The 20,993-nt window shown below is 49.3% G+C and overlaps 3 protein-coding genes and 1 pseudogene across 3 annotated transcripts in view; all 4 read right to left on the bottom strand.

The window, feature by feature from the left end:
* Positions 1–20,993, bottom strand: part of TSPEAR (thrombospondin type laminin G domain and EAR repeats) — a 184,354-nt gene that overhangs the window by 64,641 nt on the left and 98,720 nt on the right. The window lies entirely within an intron of this gene.
* LOC133073654 (keratin-associated protein 10-8-like) lies at positions 6,866–7,471 on the bottom strand. Its single transcript, XM_061167460.1, has one exon. It carries the CDS (start codon positions 7,469–7,471, stop codon positions 6,866–6,868), a length of 606 nt encoding a protein of 201 aa, XP_061023443.1.
* On the bottom strand, positions 12,983–13,612 carry LOC133073653 (keratin-associated protein 10-8-like). The gene has a single exon (XM_061167458.1). It carries the CDS (start codon positions 13,610–13,612, stop codon positions 12,983–12,985), a length of 630 nt encoding a protein of 209 aa, XP_061023441.1.
* Positions 19,017–19,661, bottom strand: LOC133073652 (keratin-associated protein 10-8-like; annotated as a pseudogene).

The raw sequence follows: 20,993 nt of genomic DNA, 5'->3' as shown, positions 1-20,993 counted from the left end.
CTTATTACTTCTTGTTTATTTACACAAGAGTTGGCCGCTTGTAAAATGCATGTCCTGGTTGAGGGCAGGATCACCCCAGAGCTGTGTGAGGTTCTCTAAGGAAAAACAGGATTATCTAGGGTCCCGAAGCCCCACCTGTGTGTGCCTGCCAGCTGCTCCCCTCTCACCTGTCTCCAAGGCTCTGCAGGTGAAGGGCTGTGATCCCCCCATCTCAGTGACTGGGCATCTCAGAGCTCAAAGTTGGGACAGTGCTGTCACCTGCTGTAGAACGTCCCTCTCAAGCACCAGGGCTGAACAGTGGACAGACCAGCCAAAGGGAGAAGGAGTGATTGAGAAGAACCAAGACATGTCTCAAGCACAAGGCAGGATGGAAGGAAGGCCAGCTCCATCATCCGGGGTCTCCAGAGAGAGAACGTGGGCAGCAAAGGGAGAAACAGAACATTTTCCAGAGAGAAGCGAAAGAAACATAGTGCTTCAGATTTGGAACTTTGACCAAACACAGGACAAGATGAATGGAAAACGGTGCCTATCTGACACACTGGTGAAATGTCTGACACCAAATACGAGGAAACAGCCTAAAAGCTTCCAGAGAGTTTGGCATCCGACTTCGCTCAGCCAATGAACATTCCTGAAGACAGTGGAACCAAATATTGAAAGTCTGAGGGAAGTGCATTATCAGGTGGATGGAGATGAGAGCATTTAAGATAAGACCGCTATTCTGAAAAGAAGCCACTCATACACTATCTACAAAAACCACCTTGAGAGTACACAGTCCAGAAAAAGAGCGAGCCCAAAGGTAGGAGAATATAACAAATATTGATAAAGAACAGCACAGTCAGCACACAGCAGCCTAAGGGAGAGGAAGTCCATTGCTTGACCCTGTAGGAGCAAGCACTGCTAGCTGCCCTACCCCTCTGGCCTTCGACCCACTCTTTGCCATGTGCAGTTCTCTGAGTTTTGAGTTTTGACAAACGCAGACACACCCCCACCAGAGCTTACAGGCCCCGAACTCCTGTTCCACTTAAATCAGCCCCTCCCTCGGTCCAAAGCCCAATGCAAGTGCTGATTCAAAATCACTGCAGTGGTGTCTTTAGTAGGAGGTCACATACATGGAATTGTACACCAGGTGGCCTTTGGGGTCTGGCTTCTTTCGCTCATTAAATGCAGTGGCCGTGGTGATGTGGGCATCCGAGGCTCATCCCTTTTCCTGCTGCATACTGTCCGTGGTGAGGGTGCCCCACCATTTGTTCATTGGGCAGTTGGGAGACATTTTCATGACTCCCTCCTTTTGCTGATTATGAACAAACCTGCTGTCAACGCTTTTTGTGTACAGGTTTTTGTGTGATCGTGTTTTCACTTCTCCAGGATAAACACACAGGCGAGGCATAGCTGGATTGGATGGGAACTGTCTGTTTAGCTTGATAGGAACCTGCTAAGGTCTTTCCACAAGTGGCTGTGCCATTCTGCATTCCCACCAGCAATGCGTGAACATTCTCGTGGCTGTGTATCTGTGGCCAACATCGATATTGTGAGGTTTTTAATTTAGTCCATTCTAATAGGCGTGAGGGCTTCCCAGGTGGCTCGGTGGTTAAGAATCCACCTGCCAATGCAGGAGATGTGAGTTCCATCTCTGGGGTGGGAAAATCCTCTGAAGAGGGAAATAGCACCCCATCCAGTATTCTTGCCTGGGAGATCCCATGGACAGAGGAGTCTGGCAGGCTATAGTCCATGGGGTCACAAAGAGTTACACACAACTTAGTGACTAAACAGGGCTTCCCTCATAGCTCAGTTGGTAAAGAATCCACCTGCAATGCAGGAGACCCTGGTTCAATTCCTGGGTCGGGAAGATCTGCTAGAGAAGGGATAGGTTACCCACTTCAGTGTTCTTGGACTACCCTTGTGGCTCAGCTGGTAAAGAATATGCCTGCAATGTGGGAGACCTGGGTTTGATCCCTGGGTTGGGAAGATCCCCTGGAGAAGGGAAAGGCTACCCACTCCAGTATTCTGGCCTGGAGAATTAAGAGTCAGACACAACTGAGCAACTTTCACTTCACTTCACTTAGTGACTAAACAACAACTTTAGGTATGCAGTAGTACCTTAGTACTGGAGAAAGCACTGGCGACCCACTCCAGTACTCTTGCCTGGGAAATCCCAGGGACAGAGGAGCCTGGCAGGCTGCAGTCATGGGGTGGCTAAGAGTCGGACACGACTGAGTGACTTCACTTTCACTTTTCTCTTTCATGCATTGGAGAAGGATATGGCAACCCACTCCAGTGTTCTTGCCTGGAGAATCCCAGGGACGGAGGAGCCTAGTGGGCTGCCGTCTATGGGGTCGCACAGAGTTGGACACGACTGATGCGACTTAGCAGCAGCAGCAGTACCTTAGCAGAATTCAAACTTGCATTTCCCCAAAGACCAGTGATATGTTGAGGTTCTCTAATCTAAAACGTAAAAGGCATGTAAGTTGAAAAAGTAGAAGTAAAATCATCTCTGTTCACTGATGTTATATGTGCATAATCCTTCTATATAAAAAATTTTAAAAATTCCATGCCTACACACAAAACCATTACCACTCTTAAGTGAATTCAGAAAAGCAGTAGGATACAAAGTCAGTATATAAAAAATAGTTGCATTTCTACACACTACTAGGGAATAACCATAAAAGGAAATTACAAAACCGATTCCATTTAGAATAACATCAAAAAAGTAAAATACTGAGGAATTAATCAAGGAGGTCGAAAACTTATACAGTGAAAACTACAAATCATTGTTGAAAGAAACGAAAGAAAATATAAGTAAATGGAAAGACACCCCAGATTTATGGATTGGAAGCTTTAAAATTGTTGAGATATCATTACTATCCAAAGCAATCTATATATTTAATGCAGTTGCATTAAAAAACAAAATCAAACATCAAACAAAATCAAAACACAAAATCAACATCTGGATAACTTTTTGCAGAAATAAAAAAACCCATTCTAAAATTCATATGGAATCTTAAGGGACCCTGTCTAACCAAAAAAAAAAAAAAAAAAAAAAAACGAAAACAAAACAAAACAAAAACCCTGAAAAAGAACAAAGCCAGAGGGATCCTACTTCCTGATTTCAAAACTAACTACAAAGCAACAGTAATCAAATAGAGTGGTCCTGGCACAAATTCAGACACAGAGATCAATGGAAGAGAACACAGGGTCCAAAAATAAACCCTCACACATTAGGTCAAACCATTTTTGACAAGGCATTAAGTCCATTCACTGGAGAAAAGACAGTCTTTTCAACAAATGGTTCTAGGAAAATTGGATATTCACATGCATAAGAATGAAGTTAGATCCATACCTAACATCATACACAAAATTAACTCAAAGTGGACCCTCAATCTAAATGTAAGACCTGTAACTCTAAAACTCTTTGAAGAAAAAATAGGACAAGCCTTTACAACCTTGAATTTGGCAGTCATTTCCTGGATATGAAACCAATGACACAGTCAACATAAGAAAATAGAAAAAGTGGACTTCACGAAAATTTTAAATATTTTTCATCAAAATGTTGTATCAACAGAGAACAAAGGTAACCCAAAGAAATGTGAGAAAACATTTGAAAATCACATATCTGATAAGAGACTGATATCCAGAATGGATAGAGAACTCCTAAAACTCAATAACAGCAACCAAAAACCTAACTCAAGAATGAGCAAAGGGCACAAACAGACATTTTTCCAAAGAAGATATACAAATGGCCAATAAGCACATGAAAATATACTCAATGTAGCTAATCATTAGAGAAATGCAAATCAAAACTACAGAGAGGTGCCACCTGACACCTCCTAGTATAATGACCATTTATTTAAAAAAAAAACTTAAATATTGGTGAGAATGTGAAGAAATCGGAACACTTGTACACTGTTGGTGGGAACATGAACTGGTACAGCTATGTGGAAATCAGTATGATGGTTCCTCAATAAATTAAAAGTAGAATTACTGTATGATTCAGTAATTCTACTGGGTCTATGCTGAAAAGAATTGAAAGCTGAATCTTGAAGAGATATTTGGGAAACCACATTCAGAGAAGCATTTTTCACAATAGCTGAAAAGTGGAAGCAATTCAGGTGTTCACTGATGGATGAGTGGATAAGCAAAATGTGGTATACACATAGAATGGAGTATTATCCACCCTTTAAAAGGGAGTAAATCTGGCACTATTATGGATAAACCATGAGGACACTATGGTAAGATAAATAAGCCAGCCACAAAACGACAAATACTTTGAGGTTTCACTTACACGAAGTACTTTAAAGATAAAAAGTAGAATGATGCTTTCCAGGGGCTGTGAGAGGAAGTATGCGAATTGTCGTTTAATGTGTATAGAGTTTGTTTTGCAAGATAAAGAGTTCTGTGTTTGGATAATGGTGATGGTTACACAAGGTTATGAATGTATTTAATACCATTGAACTGTACACTTTAAAGTGGTTAAGGTTGTAAACTTTGTGTTATGACTATATTACCTCAATAAAAAATTTTAAAAAGGCTATCAAGGCATGAAGAAACATGGAGGAAACTTAAATGCACATTACTAAGTGAAAGAAACCAATCTGAAAAGTTTCCATTCCTGATGGTTCCAAGGATATGACACTCTGGAAAAGACACACTATGGAGTCAGTAAAAAGATCAGTGGTTGCCAGGGGTTAGCAGGGAAGAAGAGATGAATAGATGGAGCACAGAGGATTTTTAGGGCAGGGAAACTGTTCCGCAATGTTTATAGGTGTTATAACACTGTTCCATAGGTGTTATAATACATTTATCAAAACACATAGAACTTAGCAACAGCAAGAGTGAACTCTAATGTAAACTACGGACTTTGGGTGATATTAACATGTCAGTGTAGGTTTATCCATTATAACGAATGTAGCCCATTTGTAACAAATGCATCAAATCACAAGACACTGAGGGTGGGGATACATAGGAACTCTCTACTTCCCACTCAGTTTTGCTGTGAACCTAAAACTGACCTAAAAAACAAGATATATTAAGTTTCTACAGGACAATTCAGGAGATCTCACACAAGGAGGCTGAGATGCTGTACTTGAGGAGGATAGCACAGGCCCACCTGGGAGGGAAAAGAAACAGAGGGGGTCTCACAGCTGCCCAGCTCCCCACCTCGAGAGTGATTCCAGGTCCCAGGCCAGAAACCCAGATGGAGCGCCATGGATTTAAGTGAGTGATTTAAAATTTAAGTGAATTTTGGTTATTTGTGTCTTCGAGGAATGAGTCCATATCACCTTAATTGCTTATTGCATTCCCTTTTAATATCTGCTAATTTCTTCTCTTCCATTCCCACTATTTTATCTTAGAGTTGAGGCAACATCCTTCAGAAGAGCCAACCCATGTCCTGAAAATTATGAACATTTCCAACAGGCAGGTGGGGGCAGGTCCTTTTAAGGGTCTCTTTCATCTCTGTGAATCAGTCCAGCTAACTTTATGGGTTTTCCCAGGCTCAGCCTCACACCTGTTTCCTTATCATTTCTCAGGGGACACTTAAGGGAGACCCTACGTGGACAGGGGAGTTCCTCAGAACAGCTCTCTTCTCTCTGGCATCCTGGCTCCAGACACCAGCTGCCCCACACTGCCCCCAAATCGCAGTCCAGCTCTAAAACTGAGGGATCCATGGCGCTCCACCTGGGTTTCTGGCCTGGGTCCTGGACTCACTCTAGAGGTGGTGAGCTGGGCCACTGTGAGGCCCACTCTGTTTCTTTTCCCTCCCAGGTGGGCCTGTGCTGTCCTCCTCAAGTCCAGCATCTCAAGCTCCTTGTGTCCTGACCTTGTTAGCTCTCTGGATCAGTCAGGTGGGAAGGTCATCCAGGCCCTCTCACCCCACACAGTTGGAGCAGGCCTCCCCACTCCCACCACATTTCTGCTAAAAGTGCAGACCCACTGGCAGACCAAAAGGGGTGACCCCAGCCACACGCAGGTTGTGTTACATGGGGTCCTTGGTGCACCCGCATGGAGTGGACTCAAGGGGCCAGTAGGCCCATATGTTTCAAGTGGGCAGGAACAGTCCAGGAGCCTGAGAAACCCCTAGACCATGAGAGGTCTGCAGGGGACGAGCCGTGGGCCAGGGCCAGAGCAGGCACTGACTTCCTGGAGAAGCAGGAGCCCCACCTGGGGACCCTGCCCAGAGGAGTCAGGCCCCTGCCTTTTGGGGTCTCAGTCACTTACTGCTGGGGGTTCCCCAGTGAGTCAGACGGTGAAGAACCTGCCTGCAGTGCAGGAGATCCAGGTCGATCCCTGAGTCAGGAAGATCCGCTGGAGAATGGAATGGCAACCCATTCCAGTATTCTTGCCTGGAGAACACCATGGACAGAGGAGCCTGGAGGGCTACAGTCCATGGGGGTCTCAAAGAGTCGGACATGACTGAGTGACTTACACACTCACTCACTGCCAGACATACTCGCGGCTGGAGGAGACTAGTGTCAGTTCACAATCGTGTGTTTCCTTCCACCCCTACACCCACCCCACCAGAGAATCACATGAAGGGAGCAGATCAGGTGATGAAGTGAGTTTATTTATCCAGGTGCCTGAGAGGGCGCTGACAGGTTGGAAGTCGAGGCCTAGTGTCCCATACAGAGGACCTGGAGGGGTAGGGGGGCAGGTGACCCAGAGACAGCTGGAGGCGACTCCTGGGAGGCAGAAACCCTGGAAGCCGTGAGGTCGGGGTTCCTGGGGCAGGAGTAAGAGGTCAGTTGTTCAGGACAGTGGAGACATCGGGGATCCTCTCCTGAGTGACGGCAGCCACCGAGCTCAGGTCAGGACAGATGATCGAGTCACAGGTGGAACCTGAGCCTGGCTGGCCCTGGGGTCACATGCCAGGTTAGCAGCAGGGCTCTGAGGCAGGGACGCAGCAAGCAGGGCGGGAACATGTGGGCTGGCAGAGGAGGGACACAGAGGAGGCCGGGCAGCAGCAGCTGGGCTGGCAGGAGGAGGCGGGGACGCAGCAGGCTGGGCGGCACACGGGGCGGCAGAGCAGGGACACGGAGGAGGAGGGTCTGCAGCAGGAGGAGGGGGCTGAGCAGGGGGAGGCCTCACAGCACACGGGCCTGAGGCAGACAGGCCTGCAGCAGACGGGCCTGCAGCAGACGGGCTCGCAGCAGACAGGCCTGCAGCAGACGGGCTCGCAGCAGACGGGCCTGCAGCAGACGGGCTCGCAGCAGACGGGCCTGCAGCAGGCCTGCGGGCAGGGAGAGGAGGTGCAGCAGGAGGACTGGCAGCTAGACTGCTGGCAGCCCAAGGCTGGGCAGGAACTGCTGCAGGCTGGCTGGCAGCAGGGGCTGGACTCGCAGCTCACTGGGGCACAAAGGAGGGTCAGGCGGGGGGCCGGGGCGCAGCAGCTGGGGGCACAGCAGGGGGGCTCGCAGTAGCTCTCTGGACAGCTGTAGCTCAGGTCGCTGGAGCAGACAGACAGGGTGGAGGCGGCCATGGTAGAGGCGGTTGGGCTGGACGACGGTTTGAGTGTGTGTGAGTGTGTGAGCTGTGTGTGTGAGGTGCTTGGGGATGCAGGGCTTTTATACCTGGCCCCTGGCTTCTGTTGTCCCCACAGGAGACTCCCAGGCCCTCCCTTCCTTGTTGGGGTTGAGAGCTGGCTGCAGGAGCCCCTCATTAGTGCTGACATAGTTTCCACAACAGTTTTCACTCATTAAACCTGTGAGTATAAATATCCCATGTTGCAGGATGTTTTCCCATCTCTTCGTTGTTTGGCTCCAGAAAAGATATAGAAAATATCTGAGGTAAGATCCTAAAGGAAATGAACCCTGAATATTCATTGGAAGGACTGATGCTGAAGCCGAAGCTCCAATCCTTTGGCCACCGAATTCAAAGAGCTGACTCCTTAGAAAAGACCCTGATGCTGGGAAAGATTAAAGCAGGAGGAGAAGGGACAACAGAGGATGAGTTGGTTAGATGGCAAGACTGATCAATGGACATGAGTTTCAGCAAGCTCTGGGAAATGGTGAAGAACAGGGAATCCTGTTGTGTTGTAGTCCATGAGGTCACGGGAGTGGGACACGACCGAGCACCTGAACAAGAGGAACAATGCTGAGTGAGGTTTAGATGTGAACATATCTCTAAATTGGTGAATTTAGGTGTCCCAGCTCTCTTATGTTTGAGGTGTGTGTGTTAGTCGCTCAGTCGTGTCCAACTCATTTCGACCCCTAGGCTGCAGCCCACAGGCTCTTCTGTCAATGCAAGGATTTCCAGGCAAGGATTCTGGAGTGGGTTGCCATTTCCTTCTTCACTGCTTGAGGTAGAGTACTTCTAATATTATTTTGACTTTTACACATCTTAAAATTTAGGTGTAAAGTGACATGTGCACGTCTGTAAAATGCAAGTGGTCCAGGGGATGTGACCGTGGAACCAGGTGAGGGTCATGTTCAGCAGGGGCTGCTGGGAGATCCTGGCACCCCACCTCCAGTGGCTGCTCTGTCAGTAGGAGGCATGATAAATGGGACATCCAGTCCCCTGCAGCCCAGCCAGTGTGCCTGAGAGGAGCATTAACGGAGCGTGGTCATACGTGGTGTCTGTTAGGCGGTCTCTTCAGGGAGCAGCACTCACAGGTGTCTGAGTCAGAGGCCGAGCATATCAACCTTTCACCCAAACCCAATTGCTCACAGCACACCCTGTGCACCCCACACTTATCAGCCGAGCAACCTGCCCCTCTGGCCAGAGTTTGTCTTCCTCAAGGGTGATGCCCTGAAAGACTCAGAGAGAGGGAGGGTCTCCTCCTGGAGGCCCCACGAGTGAGCAGCAGAGACTCAAGAACCTGAGGCAACACCCAAAAGTAAAGCTCAGGCAGGAGTTGGTTTTCCGTGTGGATACAAGAAGATGTGGTCCCAGGGAGCCTGGAACAGAAAGTCAGCAAGGGCTGACTCTGGGGAAGGCCGTGACATCTGGGCAGCATCATGGTGGTGCTGACCGTGGCTGTGGGGTCAGATGACAGTGTCTGAGCACCTGTTCTAGGCCAGGTGGTGATCTGAACCCTCTACACCTGCCAAGTCACTTGATTTCACATCCACTCAGCACACAAGATTCTGTAAATAGATGAGGAAGCCCAGGCACAGAGAACTTAAGCAACCATCTCCAGGTCACACAGCCCAAAGTATCAGGACTGGGACTGGAAGCCAGCCATCTGTATATAAGTTCGAGGCTCTTACCCAGGCCTTCCCCCAGGCCTACTTCAGTGCCAGACACAGAAGGAAGCATGTGTCCAAGGAAATCTACCACCAGGTAGCCGTGCTGAAAATTTACAACAGAGGTGGGAAAGAGCAAAATTAACCCCACAGAAAATCAACTCTGGTTTTCAGCACAAACACTGTTAGTTCCTCCAAACCACACAGGTAAACTATGGATGCTCTCTCAGGGGCTCAGTCATGCCCGACTCCTTGTGAGTCCATGGACGGTAGCCCGCCAGGTTCCTCTGTCCATGGGATTCTCCAGGCAAGAATACTGGATGAGGTGCCACTTCTTACTCCAACAGAGTGTAGTGAAAGTTGCTCAGTCGTGTCTGACTTTTTGCAACCCCATAGATTATACAGTCCATGGAATTCTCCAGGCCAGAATACTGGAGTGGGTAGGCTTTCCTTTCTTCAGGGGATCTTCCCAACCCAGGGATCAAACCCAGGTCTCCCTCATTGTAGGCAGATTCTTTACCAGCTGAGCCACAAGTGAAGCCCAACAGTGGTAAAGCATATATCCCCAAATATAATGAGAGAAAATGTAATAAATAGACCATGTGTTCTGCCTACACCAAACCTGAAACTCAGTTGCTAACAAGGAAGAAGGAAGAGCTAGGATACAACAGTAAAGACAGGACTGAACACGAATCACTCTGAGCTGAGTGCACCACGGTGCATGTGTTTGGACTGGAAGGGACTCAGGAATTCAAGAGCATCAGATTTTTAGAGCCCACTATAAATATACATTCAGTCAGTTCAGTTCAGTCGCTCAGTCATGTCTGACTGCGACCCCTTGGACCACATGGGGACCACAGGGAGGCCAGGCCTCCCTGTCCATCACTAACTCCTGGAGTTTACTCAAACTCATGTCCATTGAGTCAGAGATGCCATCCAACCATCTCATCCCCTGTCATCCCCTTCTCCTCCGGCCTTCAATCTTTCCCAGCATCAGGGCCTTTTCAAATGAGTCAGCTCTTTGCATCAGGTGGCAAAAGGATTGGAGTTTCACTTCAGCATCAGTCCTTCTGACGAACATTCAGGACTGATTTCCTTTAGGATGGACGGGTTGGATCTCCTTGCAGTCCAAGGGACTCTCAAGGGTCTTCTCCAACACCACAGTTCACAAGCATCAATTCTTCTGCACTCAGCTTTCTTCATAGTCTAACTCTCACATCCATACATGACTACTGGAAAAACCATAGCTTTGACTAGACAGACCTTTGTTGGCAAAGTAATGTCTCTGCTTTTTAATATGCTATCTAGGTTGTTCATAATGTTTCTTCAACCTATTTGCCATGAAGTGATGGGACTAGATGCCATGATCTTTGTTTTCTGAATATTGAGTTTTAAGCCAATTTTTTCACTCTTCTCTTTCACTTTCATCAAGGGGTTCTTTAGCTCTTCTTCACTTTCTGCCATAAGGGTGGGGTCATCTGCACATCTGAGGTTCTTGATATTTCTCCTAGCAATCTTGATTCCAGCTTGTGCTTCTTAAGCCCATCATTTCTCATGATGTACTCTGCATATAAGTTAAATAAGCACAGTGACAATATACAGCCTTGACATACTCATTTCCTATTTGGAACCAGTCTGTTGTTCCACATCCAGTTCTAACTCTTGCTTCCTGACTTGCATACAGATTTCTCAAGAGGCAGGTCATGTGGTCTGGTATTCACATCTCTTTCAGAATTTTCTACAGTTTATTGTGATCCACAAAGTCAAAGGCTTTGGCATAGTCAATAAAGCAGAAATCGATGTTTTTCTGGAACTCTCTTGCTTTTTTGATGATCCAGCGGATGTTTGCAATTTGATCTCTGGTTCCTCTGCCTTTTCTAAAACCAGCTGGAACATCTGGTAGTTCACAGTTCACATACTGTTGAAGGCTGGCTTGGAGAATTTTGAGCATTACTTTGCTAGTGTGTGAGATGAGTGCAATTGTGCGGTAGTTGGAGCATTCATTGGCATTGCTTTTCTTAGGGACTGGAATGGAAACTGACCTTTTCCAGTCCTGTGGCCACTGCTGAGTTTTTCAAATTGGCAGTTTTTAAGTGAACTGAATGAAGGGCAGCTCCATCTCCAGGCAGGAAAAATCAGCCTACAGTCTGGGCTGGAGATGAACTATTACCGGGCGGACCCCCGACCTTTCCCACCAAACAGTGAAAGGCACAGACCTTCAAGGGAAACACTGGGGACTGAGGCTGACATTTCCTATTTTCAAATTATTACATCTTTCTCCTGCGCTGGCAGGCCAACTCTTTTCCGCTAGTGCCACCTGAGTAGCCCATTATATCTTTCTCAAGTAAAGAAAACGGCAGTGTATTTTCACATAAACAAGAGCTTGGAAAACACTCTACGCATGTTTCCCTCTTGGAGAAACATTTAAAGAGACAAGACAAATGACGGGCCTCCCCTGGAAGTCCAGGGGTTAAGGATCCACCTTCCAGTGCATGGGGTGTGGGTTCGGTCCTGGCCAGGGAGATAAGACCCCACATGTCCTTTGGCCAGAAAAACCAAATCATAAAAAAGAAGCAACGTGGGAACAAATTCAGTAAAGACTTTAAAAATGGTCCAGGTTAAAAAAAATCTTCAAAAGAAAAACCAGAAAGAAAGAAGACAAAGGCCCAATTGAGGAAACATACAGAAGCACGTGGGGAATTGGGCAGGTGTAGGTGAGAAGGAGAGGAAGCAAAGTCTAAAGAGCCAGAGCGATGGGTTCAGTTGGTCACACACAGTCTGATCCTTCCCAGGCAGCGACCCTGGTGAGTTCTGATACTTCTTCAATATCAGGTATACTGAAACGCTAAGCTTTTGGATTGTTGTTGTTGATCAGTCGCTGAGTTAAGTCCAATACTTTGTGACCCTATTGAATGCAGCATGCGAGGCTCCTCTGTCCTCCACTATGTCCCAGAGTTTGCTTAAATTCACACCCACAGAGTCGAAGATGTGATCTAGGCATCTCACCCTCTGCCGCCCACTTCTTCTTTTGCCATGAATCTTTCCCAACATTAGAGTCTTTTCAAATGATGAGAACTTTGTCTCAGGTGCCCAGAGTATTGGAGCTTCAGCTTTAGCATCAGTCCTTCCAATGAATATTCAGGCTTGAAATTGGTGTCCAAGGGACTCTCAAGAGTCTTTTCCAACACCACAGTTCGAAGCATCAATTCTTAGGTAAGCTTACCATATTCAAGGCAGATGTTTATTAAATGGGGTCTCCTTTGTCCCTACTGAGGCCCCATGTTCCTAGTGTGCAAGCATGGGGCCTCAACATCTGCCCGACTCCCCCATATGACTCACTTCATGCAGGGTCTACAGGTGAGCTGGATACTCTGGACTGGAGACTGCAGGAGAACCTCGGCCACAGGACACCAGGCAGTGAGGAGCAGGGTGTGGGGAGCCGAGCCTGATGATGTTACTGTCCTGGACTCAGTTCAAGGCCAGGTTTCTAAACCAGCCCAGCCCACTGTCCACAACAAAGGTCTTTCCCAGGGTTTGACCAGATATGCACTCCAGGCACAGAGATGGCATGACAGTGACTTTATTTGTTAACAGGCAGACCCCTCACTTAGGTCAGGACAAAATCCATGAACAACAAGGATGGAGAGCAGGATGCTGGCTGAATCTCAGGGCCTGGAGGGAACCAGGAGCCAGCCCAGCCTGCTAACAGGAAATTCTGGGGCAGGAGACCCCAGACTGGGCTGAGGGCTACAGAAGTTCAGGTGAAAGTGAGCATTGGCCCTGGAAGGAGTTGGCAATGTGCCAGGTCAGCAACAGGGCTCCGGGGCCAAGGTTGGGATGCAGCAAGCAGGGCGGGAGCATGCGGGCCGGCAGAGCAGGGACACGCAGGAGGCCGGGCGGCAGCAGCTGGGCTGGCAGGAGGAGGCGGGCACGCAGCAGGCAGGGCGGCACACAGGACGGCAGAGCAGGGACACAGAGGAGGAGGGTCTGCAACTGACCGAGGAGCAGGGGTTGGGCTGGCAGCACAAGGAGGCTGAGCAGGGGGAGGACTCACAGCACACGGGCCTGCAGCAGACAGGCGTGCAACAGACGGGCCTGCAGCAGACGGGCCTGCAGCAGACGGGCTTACAGCAGAAGGGCCTACAGCAGACCGGCCTGCAGCAGATGGGCCTGCAGCAGACGGGCTTACAGCAGACGGGCCTGCAGCAGACGGGCTTGCAGCAGACGGGCTCACAGCAGTCTTGCTGGCAGGGGGAGGAGGTGCAGCAGGAGGGCTGGCAGCAGGGGCTGGACTCGCAGCTCACTGGGGCACAGAGGAGGGTCAGGCGGGGGGCCGGGGCGCAGCAGCTGGGGGCACAGCAGGGGGGCTCGCAGTAGCTCTCTGGACAGCTGTAGCTCAGGTCGCTGGAGCAGACAGACAGGGTGGAGGCGGCCATGGTAGAGGCGGTTGGGCTGGACGACGGTTTGAGTGTGTGTGAGTGTGTGAGCTGTGTGTGTGAGGTGCTTGGGGATGCAGGGCTTTTATACCTGGCCCCTGGCTTCTGTTGTCCCCACAGGAGACTCCCAGGCCCTCCCTTCCTTGTTGGGGTTGAGAGCTGGCTGCAGGAGCCCCTCATTAGTGCTGACATAGTTTCCACAACAGTTTTCACTCATTAAACCTGTGAGTATAAATATCCCATGTTGCAGGATGTTTTCCCATCTCTCCGTTGTTTGGCTCCAGAAAAGATATAGAAAATATCTGAGGTAAGATCCTAAAGGAAATGAACCCTGAATATTCATTGGAAGGACTGATGCTGGAGCCGAAGCTCCAATCCTTTGGTCACCTGATTCAAAGAGCTGACTCATTAGAAAAGATCCTGATGCTGGGAAAGATTAAAGCAGGAGGAGAAGGGACAACTGAGGATGAGTTGGTTAGATGGCAAGACTGATCAATGGCCATGAGTTTCAGCAAGCTCTGGGAGATGGTGAAGGACAGGGAATCCTGTTGTGCTGTAGTCCATGGGGTCACGAAGGCTGGGACACGACTGAGCTACTGAACAAGAGGAACTATGCTGAGTGAGGTTTAGAGGTGAACATATCTCTCAATTGGTGAATTTAGATGTCGCAGCTCTCCTCTGTTTGAGGCACAGTACTTTTAATATTATTTTGACTTTTACGCATTTTAAAATTTAGGTGTAATGTGACATGTGCATGTCTGTAAAATGCAAGTGGGATGTGACCGTGGAACCAGCTGAGGGTCATGTTCAGGTGTAATGTAGGGTGTAATGTAACATGTGCATGTCTGTAAAATGCAAGTGGGATGTGACCACATCCAGGGGATGTGACCATGGAACCAGGTATGTGTCATATCAGCAGGGGTTGCTGGGAGATTCTGGCACCCCACCTCCAGCAGCTGCTCTGTCAGTAGGAGGCATGATGAATGGGACAACCAGTGCCCTGCAGCCCAGCCAGTGTGCCTGAGAGGAGCGTTAATGGAGTGTGGTCATACGTGGCATCTGTTAGGAGATCTCTTCAGGGAGCAGCGCTCACAGGTGTCTGAGTCAGGGGCCGAGTTCCTCAACGTTTCACCCAAACCCAACTGTTCACAGCACACCCTGTGCACCCCACACTTCTCAGCCAAGCAACCTGCCCCTCTGGCCAGAGTTGGTCTTCCTCAAAGGTGATGCCCTGAAAGACTCAGAGAGAGGGAGGGTCTCCTCCTGGAGGCCCCACGAGTGAGCAGCAGAGACTCGAGAACGCGAGGCAACACCCAAAAGTAAAGCTCAGGTAAGAGTTGATTTTCCTTGTGGATACAAGAAGATGTGGTCCCAGGGAGCCTGGAACAGAAAGTCAGCAAGGGCTGACTCTGGGGAAGGCCGTGACATCTGGGCAGCATCATGGTGGTGCTGACCGTGGCTGTGGGGTCAGATGACAGTGTCTGAGCACCTGTTCTAGGCCAGGTGGTGATCTGAATGCTCTACACCTGCCAAGTCACTTGATTTCACATCCACTCCGCACGCAAGATTCTGTAAATAGTTGAGAAGCCCAGGCACAGAGAACTTAAGGAACCATCTCCAGGTCACACAGCCCAAAGTATCAGGACTGGGACTGGAAGCCTGCCGTCTGTATATAGGACTCTTACCCAGGCCTTCCCCCAGGCCAAATTCAGTGCAAGACACAGAAGGAAGCATGTGTCCAAGGCAATTTACCTCCAGGCAGCTGTGCTGAAAATTTACAACAGAGGTGGGAAAGAGAAAAATTAACCCCACAGAAAATCAACTCTGTGGTTTTCACACAAACACTGTTAGTTCCCCCAAACCACAGAGGTAAAGTATGCATGCTTGCTCAGGGGCTCAGTCGTGCCTGACTCTTTGTGACCCCATGGAACTGTAGCCCGCCAGGTCCTCTGTCCATGGGATTCTCCAAGCAAGAATACTGGATGAGGTGCCACTTCTTACTCCAACAGAGTGTAGTGAAAGTTGCTCAGTCGTGTCTGACTTTTTGCCACCCCATGGATTATACAGGCCATTGAATTCTCCAGGCCAGAATACTGGAGTGGGTAGCCTTTCCTTTCTCCAGGGGATCTTCCCAACCCAGGGATCGAATACAGGTCTCCCGCATTGCAGGCAGATTCTTTACCAGCTGAGCCACAAGGGAAGCCAAACAGAGGTAAAGCATAAATCCCCAAATATGATGAGAGAAAATGTAGTAAACAGACCATGTGTTTCGCCGACACCAAACGTGACCGCTCAGTTGCTAACAGGGAAGAAGGAAGAACTAGGAAAAGACAATAAAGACAGGGCTGAACACGAACCACTCTGAGCGGAGTGCACCAAGGTGCATGTGTTTGGACTGGAAGGGCCTCAGGAATTCAAGAGCATCTGATTTTTAGAGCCCACCATAAACATACATTCAGATAGTCCAGCCCAATCGCTCAGTCATGTCTGACTGCGACCCCATGGACCACAGCATGCCAGGCCTCCCTGTCCATCACTAACTCCTGGAGTTTACTCAAACTCATGTCCATTGAGTCGGTGATGCCATCCAACCATCTCATCCTCTGTCATCCCCTTCTCCACCTGTCTTCAATCTTTGCCAGCATCACCGTCTTTTCAAATGAGTCAGCTCTTCCCATCAGGAGGCCAAAGGATTAGAGTTTCAGCTTCAGTATCAGTCCTTTGATGAACATTCAGGACTGATTTCCTTTAGGATGGACTGGTTGGATCTCCTTACAGTCCAAGGGACTCTCAAGACTCTTCCCCAACACCACAGTTCACAAGCATCAATTCTTCGGTGCTCAGCTTTCTTCATAGTCCAACTCTCACATCCATACACAACTACTGGAAAAAACATAGCTTTGACTAGACAGACCTTTGTTGGCAAAGCAGTGTCTCTCCTTTTTAATATGCTGTCTAGGTTGGGCATAACTCTTCTTCCAAGGAGTAAGCGTCTTTTTATTTCATGGCTGCTATCACCACCTGCAATGATTTTGGAGACCAAAAAATAAAGTCAGTCACTGTTTCCACTGTTTCTATCTATCTGCCATGAAGTGATGGGACCAGATGCCATGATCTTTGTTTTCTGAATGATGAGCTTTAAGCCAATTTTTTCACTCTCCTCTTTCACTTTCATCAAGTGGTTCTTTAGTTCTCCTTCACTTTCTGCCATAAGGGTGGTGTCATCTGCATATCTGAGGTTCTTGATATTTCTCCCAGCAATCTTGATTCCAGCTTGTCCTTCAGCCAGCCCGGCCTTTCTCATGATGTAGTCTGCATATAAGTTAAATAAGCATGGTGACAACATACAGCCTTGATGTACTCCTTTTCCTATTTGGAACCAGTCTGTTGTTCCACATGCAGGTTTAAGTGTTGCTTCCTGACCTGCATACAGCTTTCTCATGGGGCAGGTCAGGTGGTCTGGTATTCCCATCTCTTTCAGAATTTTCCACAGTTTATTATGATCCACACAGTCGAAGGCTTTGGCATAGTCAATAAAGCAGAAATCGATATTTTTCTGGAACTCTCTTGCCTTTTTGATATCCGGCGTATGTCTGCAATTTGATCTCTGGTTCCTCTGCCTTTTCTAAAACCAGCTGGAACATCTGGTAGTTCACAGTTCACATACTGTTGAAGGCTGGCTTGGAGAATTTTGAGCATCACTCTGCTAGTGTGTGAGATGAGTGCAATTGTGCAGTAGTTGGAGCATTCATTGGCATTGCCTTTCTTAGGGACTGGAATGGAAACTGACCTTTTCCAGTCCTGTGGCCACTGCTGAGTTTTCCAAATTGGCAGTTTTTAAATGAACTGAATGAAGGGCAGCTCCACCTCCAGGCAGGAAAAATCAGCCTACAGTCTGGGCTGGAGATGAACTATTACCGGGCGGACCCCCGACCTTTCCCACAAAACAGTGAAAGGCACAGACCTTCAAGGGAAACACTGGGGTTGAGGCTGATGTTTCCTATTTTCAAATTATTACATCTTTCACCTGCGTTGGCAGGCCAACTCTTTTCCGCTAGTGCCACCTGAGTAGCCCATTATATCCTTCTCAAGTAAAGATAACGGCAGTGTATTTTCACATAAGCAAGAGCTTCGAAAAACTCTACGCATGTTTCCCACTTGGAGAAACATTTAAAGAGACAAGACAAATGATGGGCCTCCCCTGGAGGTCCAGGGGTTAAGGATCCACCTTCCAGTGCATGGAGTGTGGGTTCAGCCCCTGGTCAGGGAGCCAAGACCGCACATGCCCTTTGGCCGGAAAAACCAAATCATAAAACAGAAGCAACGTGGGAACAAATTCAATAAAGACTTTAAAAATGGTCCAGGTTAAAAAAAATCTTCAAAAGAAAAACCAGAAAGAAAGAAGACAAAGGCCCGAGTGAGGAAACATACAGGAGCATGTGGGGAATTGGGCAGGTGTAGGTGAGAAGCAGAGGAAGAAAAGCCTTAGGAGCCAGAGCGATGGGTTCAGTTGGTCACACACAGTCTGATCCTTCCCAGGCAGCGACCCTGGTGAGGTTCTGATACTTCCTCAATATCAGGTGTACTGAAACACTAAGCTTTTGGATTGTTGTCGTTTGTCAGTAGCTTTGTGCACATGGCTTATTGGTTCTTTCTCTGGAGAACCCTGACTCACACAGGCTCCCTACATCACTGCAGTGGCTCTCACCATCCACACCTCTGCACACAGAGGAAAGCACTCACACTCATGTCCAGGGCACTAGAGGACAGCTGGCACCAGCCTGTCTGACGCTGCTTCTGGAGTAAGCTTCACGTATTCAAGGCAGATGTTTATTAAACGGGGTGTCCTTTGTCACTAGAGAGGCCCCATGTTCCCAGTCTGCAAGCCCGGGGCCTGAACATCTGCCCCACTCCCCCCCCGCCCCCATCACTCACGTCATGCACGGTCTACAGGTGAGCAGGATGCTCTGGACTGGAGGCTGCAGTAGCTCTATGGCCACAGCACACCCAGGCAGAGAGGAGCAGGGCGTGGGGAAGTCGAGCCTGATGATGTTACTGTCCTCGACTCAGCTCAAGACCAGGTTTCTAACCCAGCCCAGCCCACTGTCCACAACAAAGGTCTTTCCCAGGGTTTGACCAGATATGCACTCCAGGCATAGAGATGGCATGACAGTGACTTTATTTGTTAACAGGCAGACCCCTCACCTAGGTATGGACAAAATCCATGATCAACAAGGATGGAGAGCAGGATGCTGGCTGAGTCTCAGGGCCTGGAAGGAACCAGGAGCCAGCCCAGCCTGCTAACAGGAAATTCTGGGGCAGGAGACCCCAGACTGGGCTGAGGGCTACAGAAGTTCAGGTGAAAGTGAGCGTTGGCCCTGGAAGGAGTTGGCAATGTGCCAGGTCAGCAACAGGGCTCCGGGGCCAAGGTTGGGATGCAGCAAGCAGGGCGGGAGCATGCGGGCCGGCAGAGCAGGGACACGCAGGAGGCCGGGCGGCAGCAGCTGGGCTGGCAGGAGGAGGCGGGCACGCAGCAGGCGGGGCGGCACACAGGACGGCAGAGCAGGGACACAGAGGAGGAGGGTCTGCAACTGACCGAGGAGCAGGGGTTGGGCTGGCAGCACAAGGAGGCTGAGCAGGGGGAGGACTCACAGCACACGGGCCTGCAGCAGACAGGAGTGCAACAGACAGGCGTGCAGCAGACCGGCCTGCATCAGACGGGCTCACAGCAGACGGGCCTGCAGCAGACGGGCCTGCAGCAGATGGGCTCACAGCAGACCGGCCTGCAGCAGACGGGCTCACAGCAGACGGGCCTGCAGCAGACGGGCCTGCAGCAGACGGGCTCACAGCAGTCTTGCTGGCAGGGGGAGGAGGTGCAGCAGGAGGGCTGGCAGCAGGGGCTGGACTCGCAGCTCACTGGGGCACAGAGGAGGGTCAGGCGGGGGGCCAGGGCGCAGCAGCTGGGGGCACAGCAGGGGGGCTCGCAGTAGCTCTCTGGACAGCTGTAGCTCAGGTCGTTGGAGCAGACAGACAGGGTGGAGGCGGCCATGGTAGAGGCGGTTGGGCTGGTCGACGGTTTGAGTGTGTGTGAGTGTGTGAGCTGTGTGTGTGAGGTGCTTGGGGATGCAGGGCTTTTATACCTGGCCCCTGGCTTCTGTTGTCCCCACAGGAGACTCCCAGGCCCTCCCTTCCTTGTTGGGGTTGAGAGCTGGCTGCAGGAGCCCCTCATTAGTGCTGACATAGTTTCCACAACAGTTTTCACTCATTAAACCTGTGAGTATAAATATCCCATGTTGCAGGATGTTTTCCCATCTCTCCGTTGTTTGGCTCCAGAAAAGATATAGAAAATATCTGAGGTAAGATCCTAAAGGAAATGAACCCTGAATATTCATTGGAAGGACTGATGCTGAAGCCGAAGCTCCAATCCTTTGGTCACCTAATTCAAAGAGCTGACTCATTAGAAAAGATCCTGATGCTGGGAAAGATTAAAGCAGGAGGAGAAGGGACAACTGAGGATGAGTTGGTTAGATGGCAAGACTGACTCAATGGCCATGAGTTTCAGCAAGCTCTGGGAGATGGTGAAGGACAGGGAATCCTGTTGTACTGTAGTCCATGGGGTCACGAAGGCTGGGACACGACTGAGCTACTGAACAAGAGGAACTATGCTGAGTGAGGTTTAGAGGTGAACATATCTCTCAATTGGTGAATTTAGATGTCGCAGCTCTCCTCTGTTTGAGGCACAGTACTTTTAATATTATTTGACTTTTACGCATTTTAAAATTTAGGTGTAATGTGACATGTGCATGTCTGTAAAATGCAAGTGGGATGTGACCGTGGAACCAGGTGAGGGTCATGTTCAGCAGGGGCTGCTGGGAGATCCTGGCACCCCACCTCCAGCAGCTGCTCTGTCAGTAGGAGGCATGATAAATGGGACATCCAGTCCCCTGCAGCCCAGCCAGTGTGCCTGAGAGGAGCGTTAATGGAGCGTGGTCATACATGGCATCTGTTAGGAGATCTCTTCAGGGAGCAGCGCTCACAGGTGTCTGAGTCAGGAGCCGAGTTCCTCAACCTTTCACCCAAACCCAACTGTTGACAGCACACCCTGTTCACCCCACCCTTCTCAGCTGAGCAACCTTCCCCTCTGGCCAGAGTTTGTCTTCCTCAAAGGTGATGGCCCAGAAAGACTCAGAGAGAGGGAGGGTCTCCTCCTGGAGGCCCCGCGTGTGAGCTGCAGAGACTTGAGAACCTGAGGCAACAGGCAAAAGTAAAGCTCAGGCAAGAGTTGGTTTTCCTTGTGGATACAAGAAGATGTGGTCCCAGGGAGCCTGAAACAGAAAGTCAGCAAGGGCTGACTCTGGGGAAGACCGTGACATCTGGGCAG

Source organism: Dama dama, chromosome 19, assembly GCF_033118175.1.
Source record: "Dama dama isolate Ldn47 chromosome 19, ASM3311817v1, whole genome shotgun sequence".
Taxonomy (NCBI): Eukaryota; Metazoa; Chordata; class Mammalia; order Artiodactyla; family Cervidae; genus Dama; species Dama dama.
This window is presented reverse-complemented; position numbering and strand designations above follow the sequence as displayed.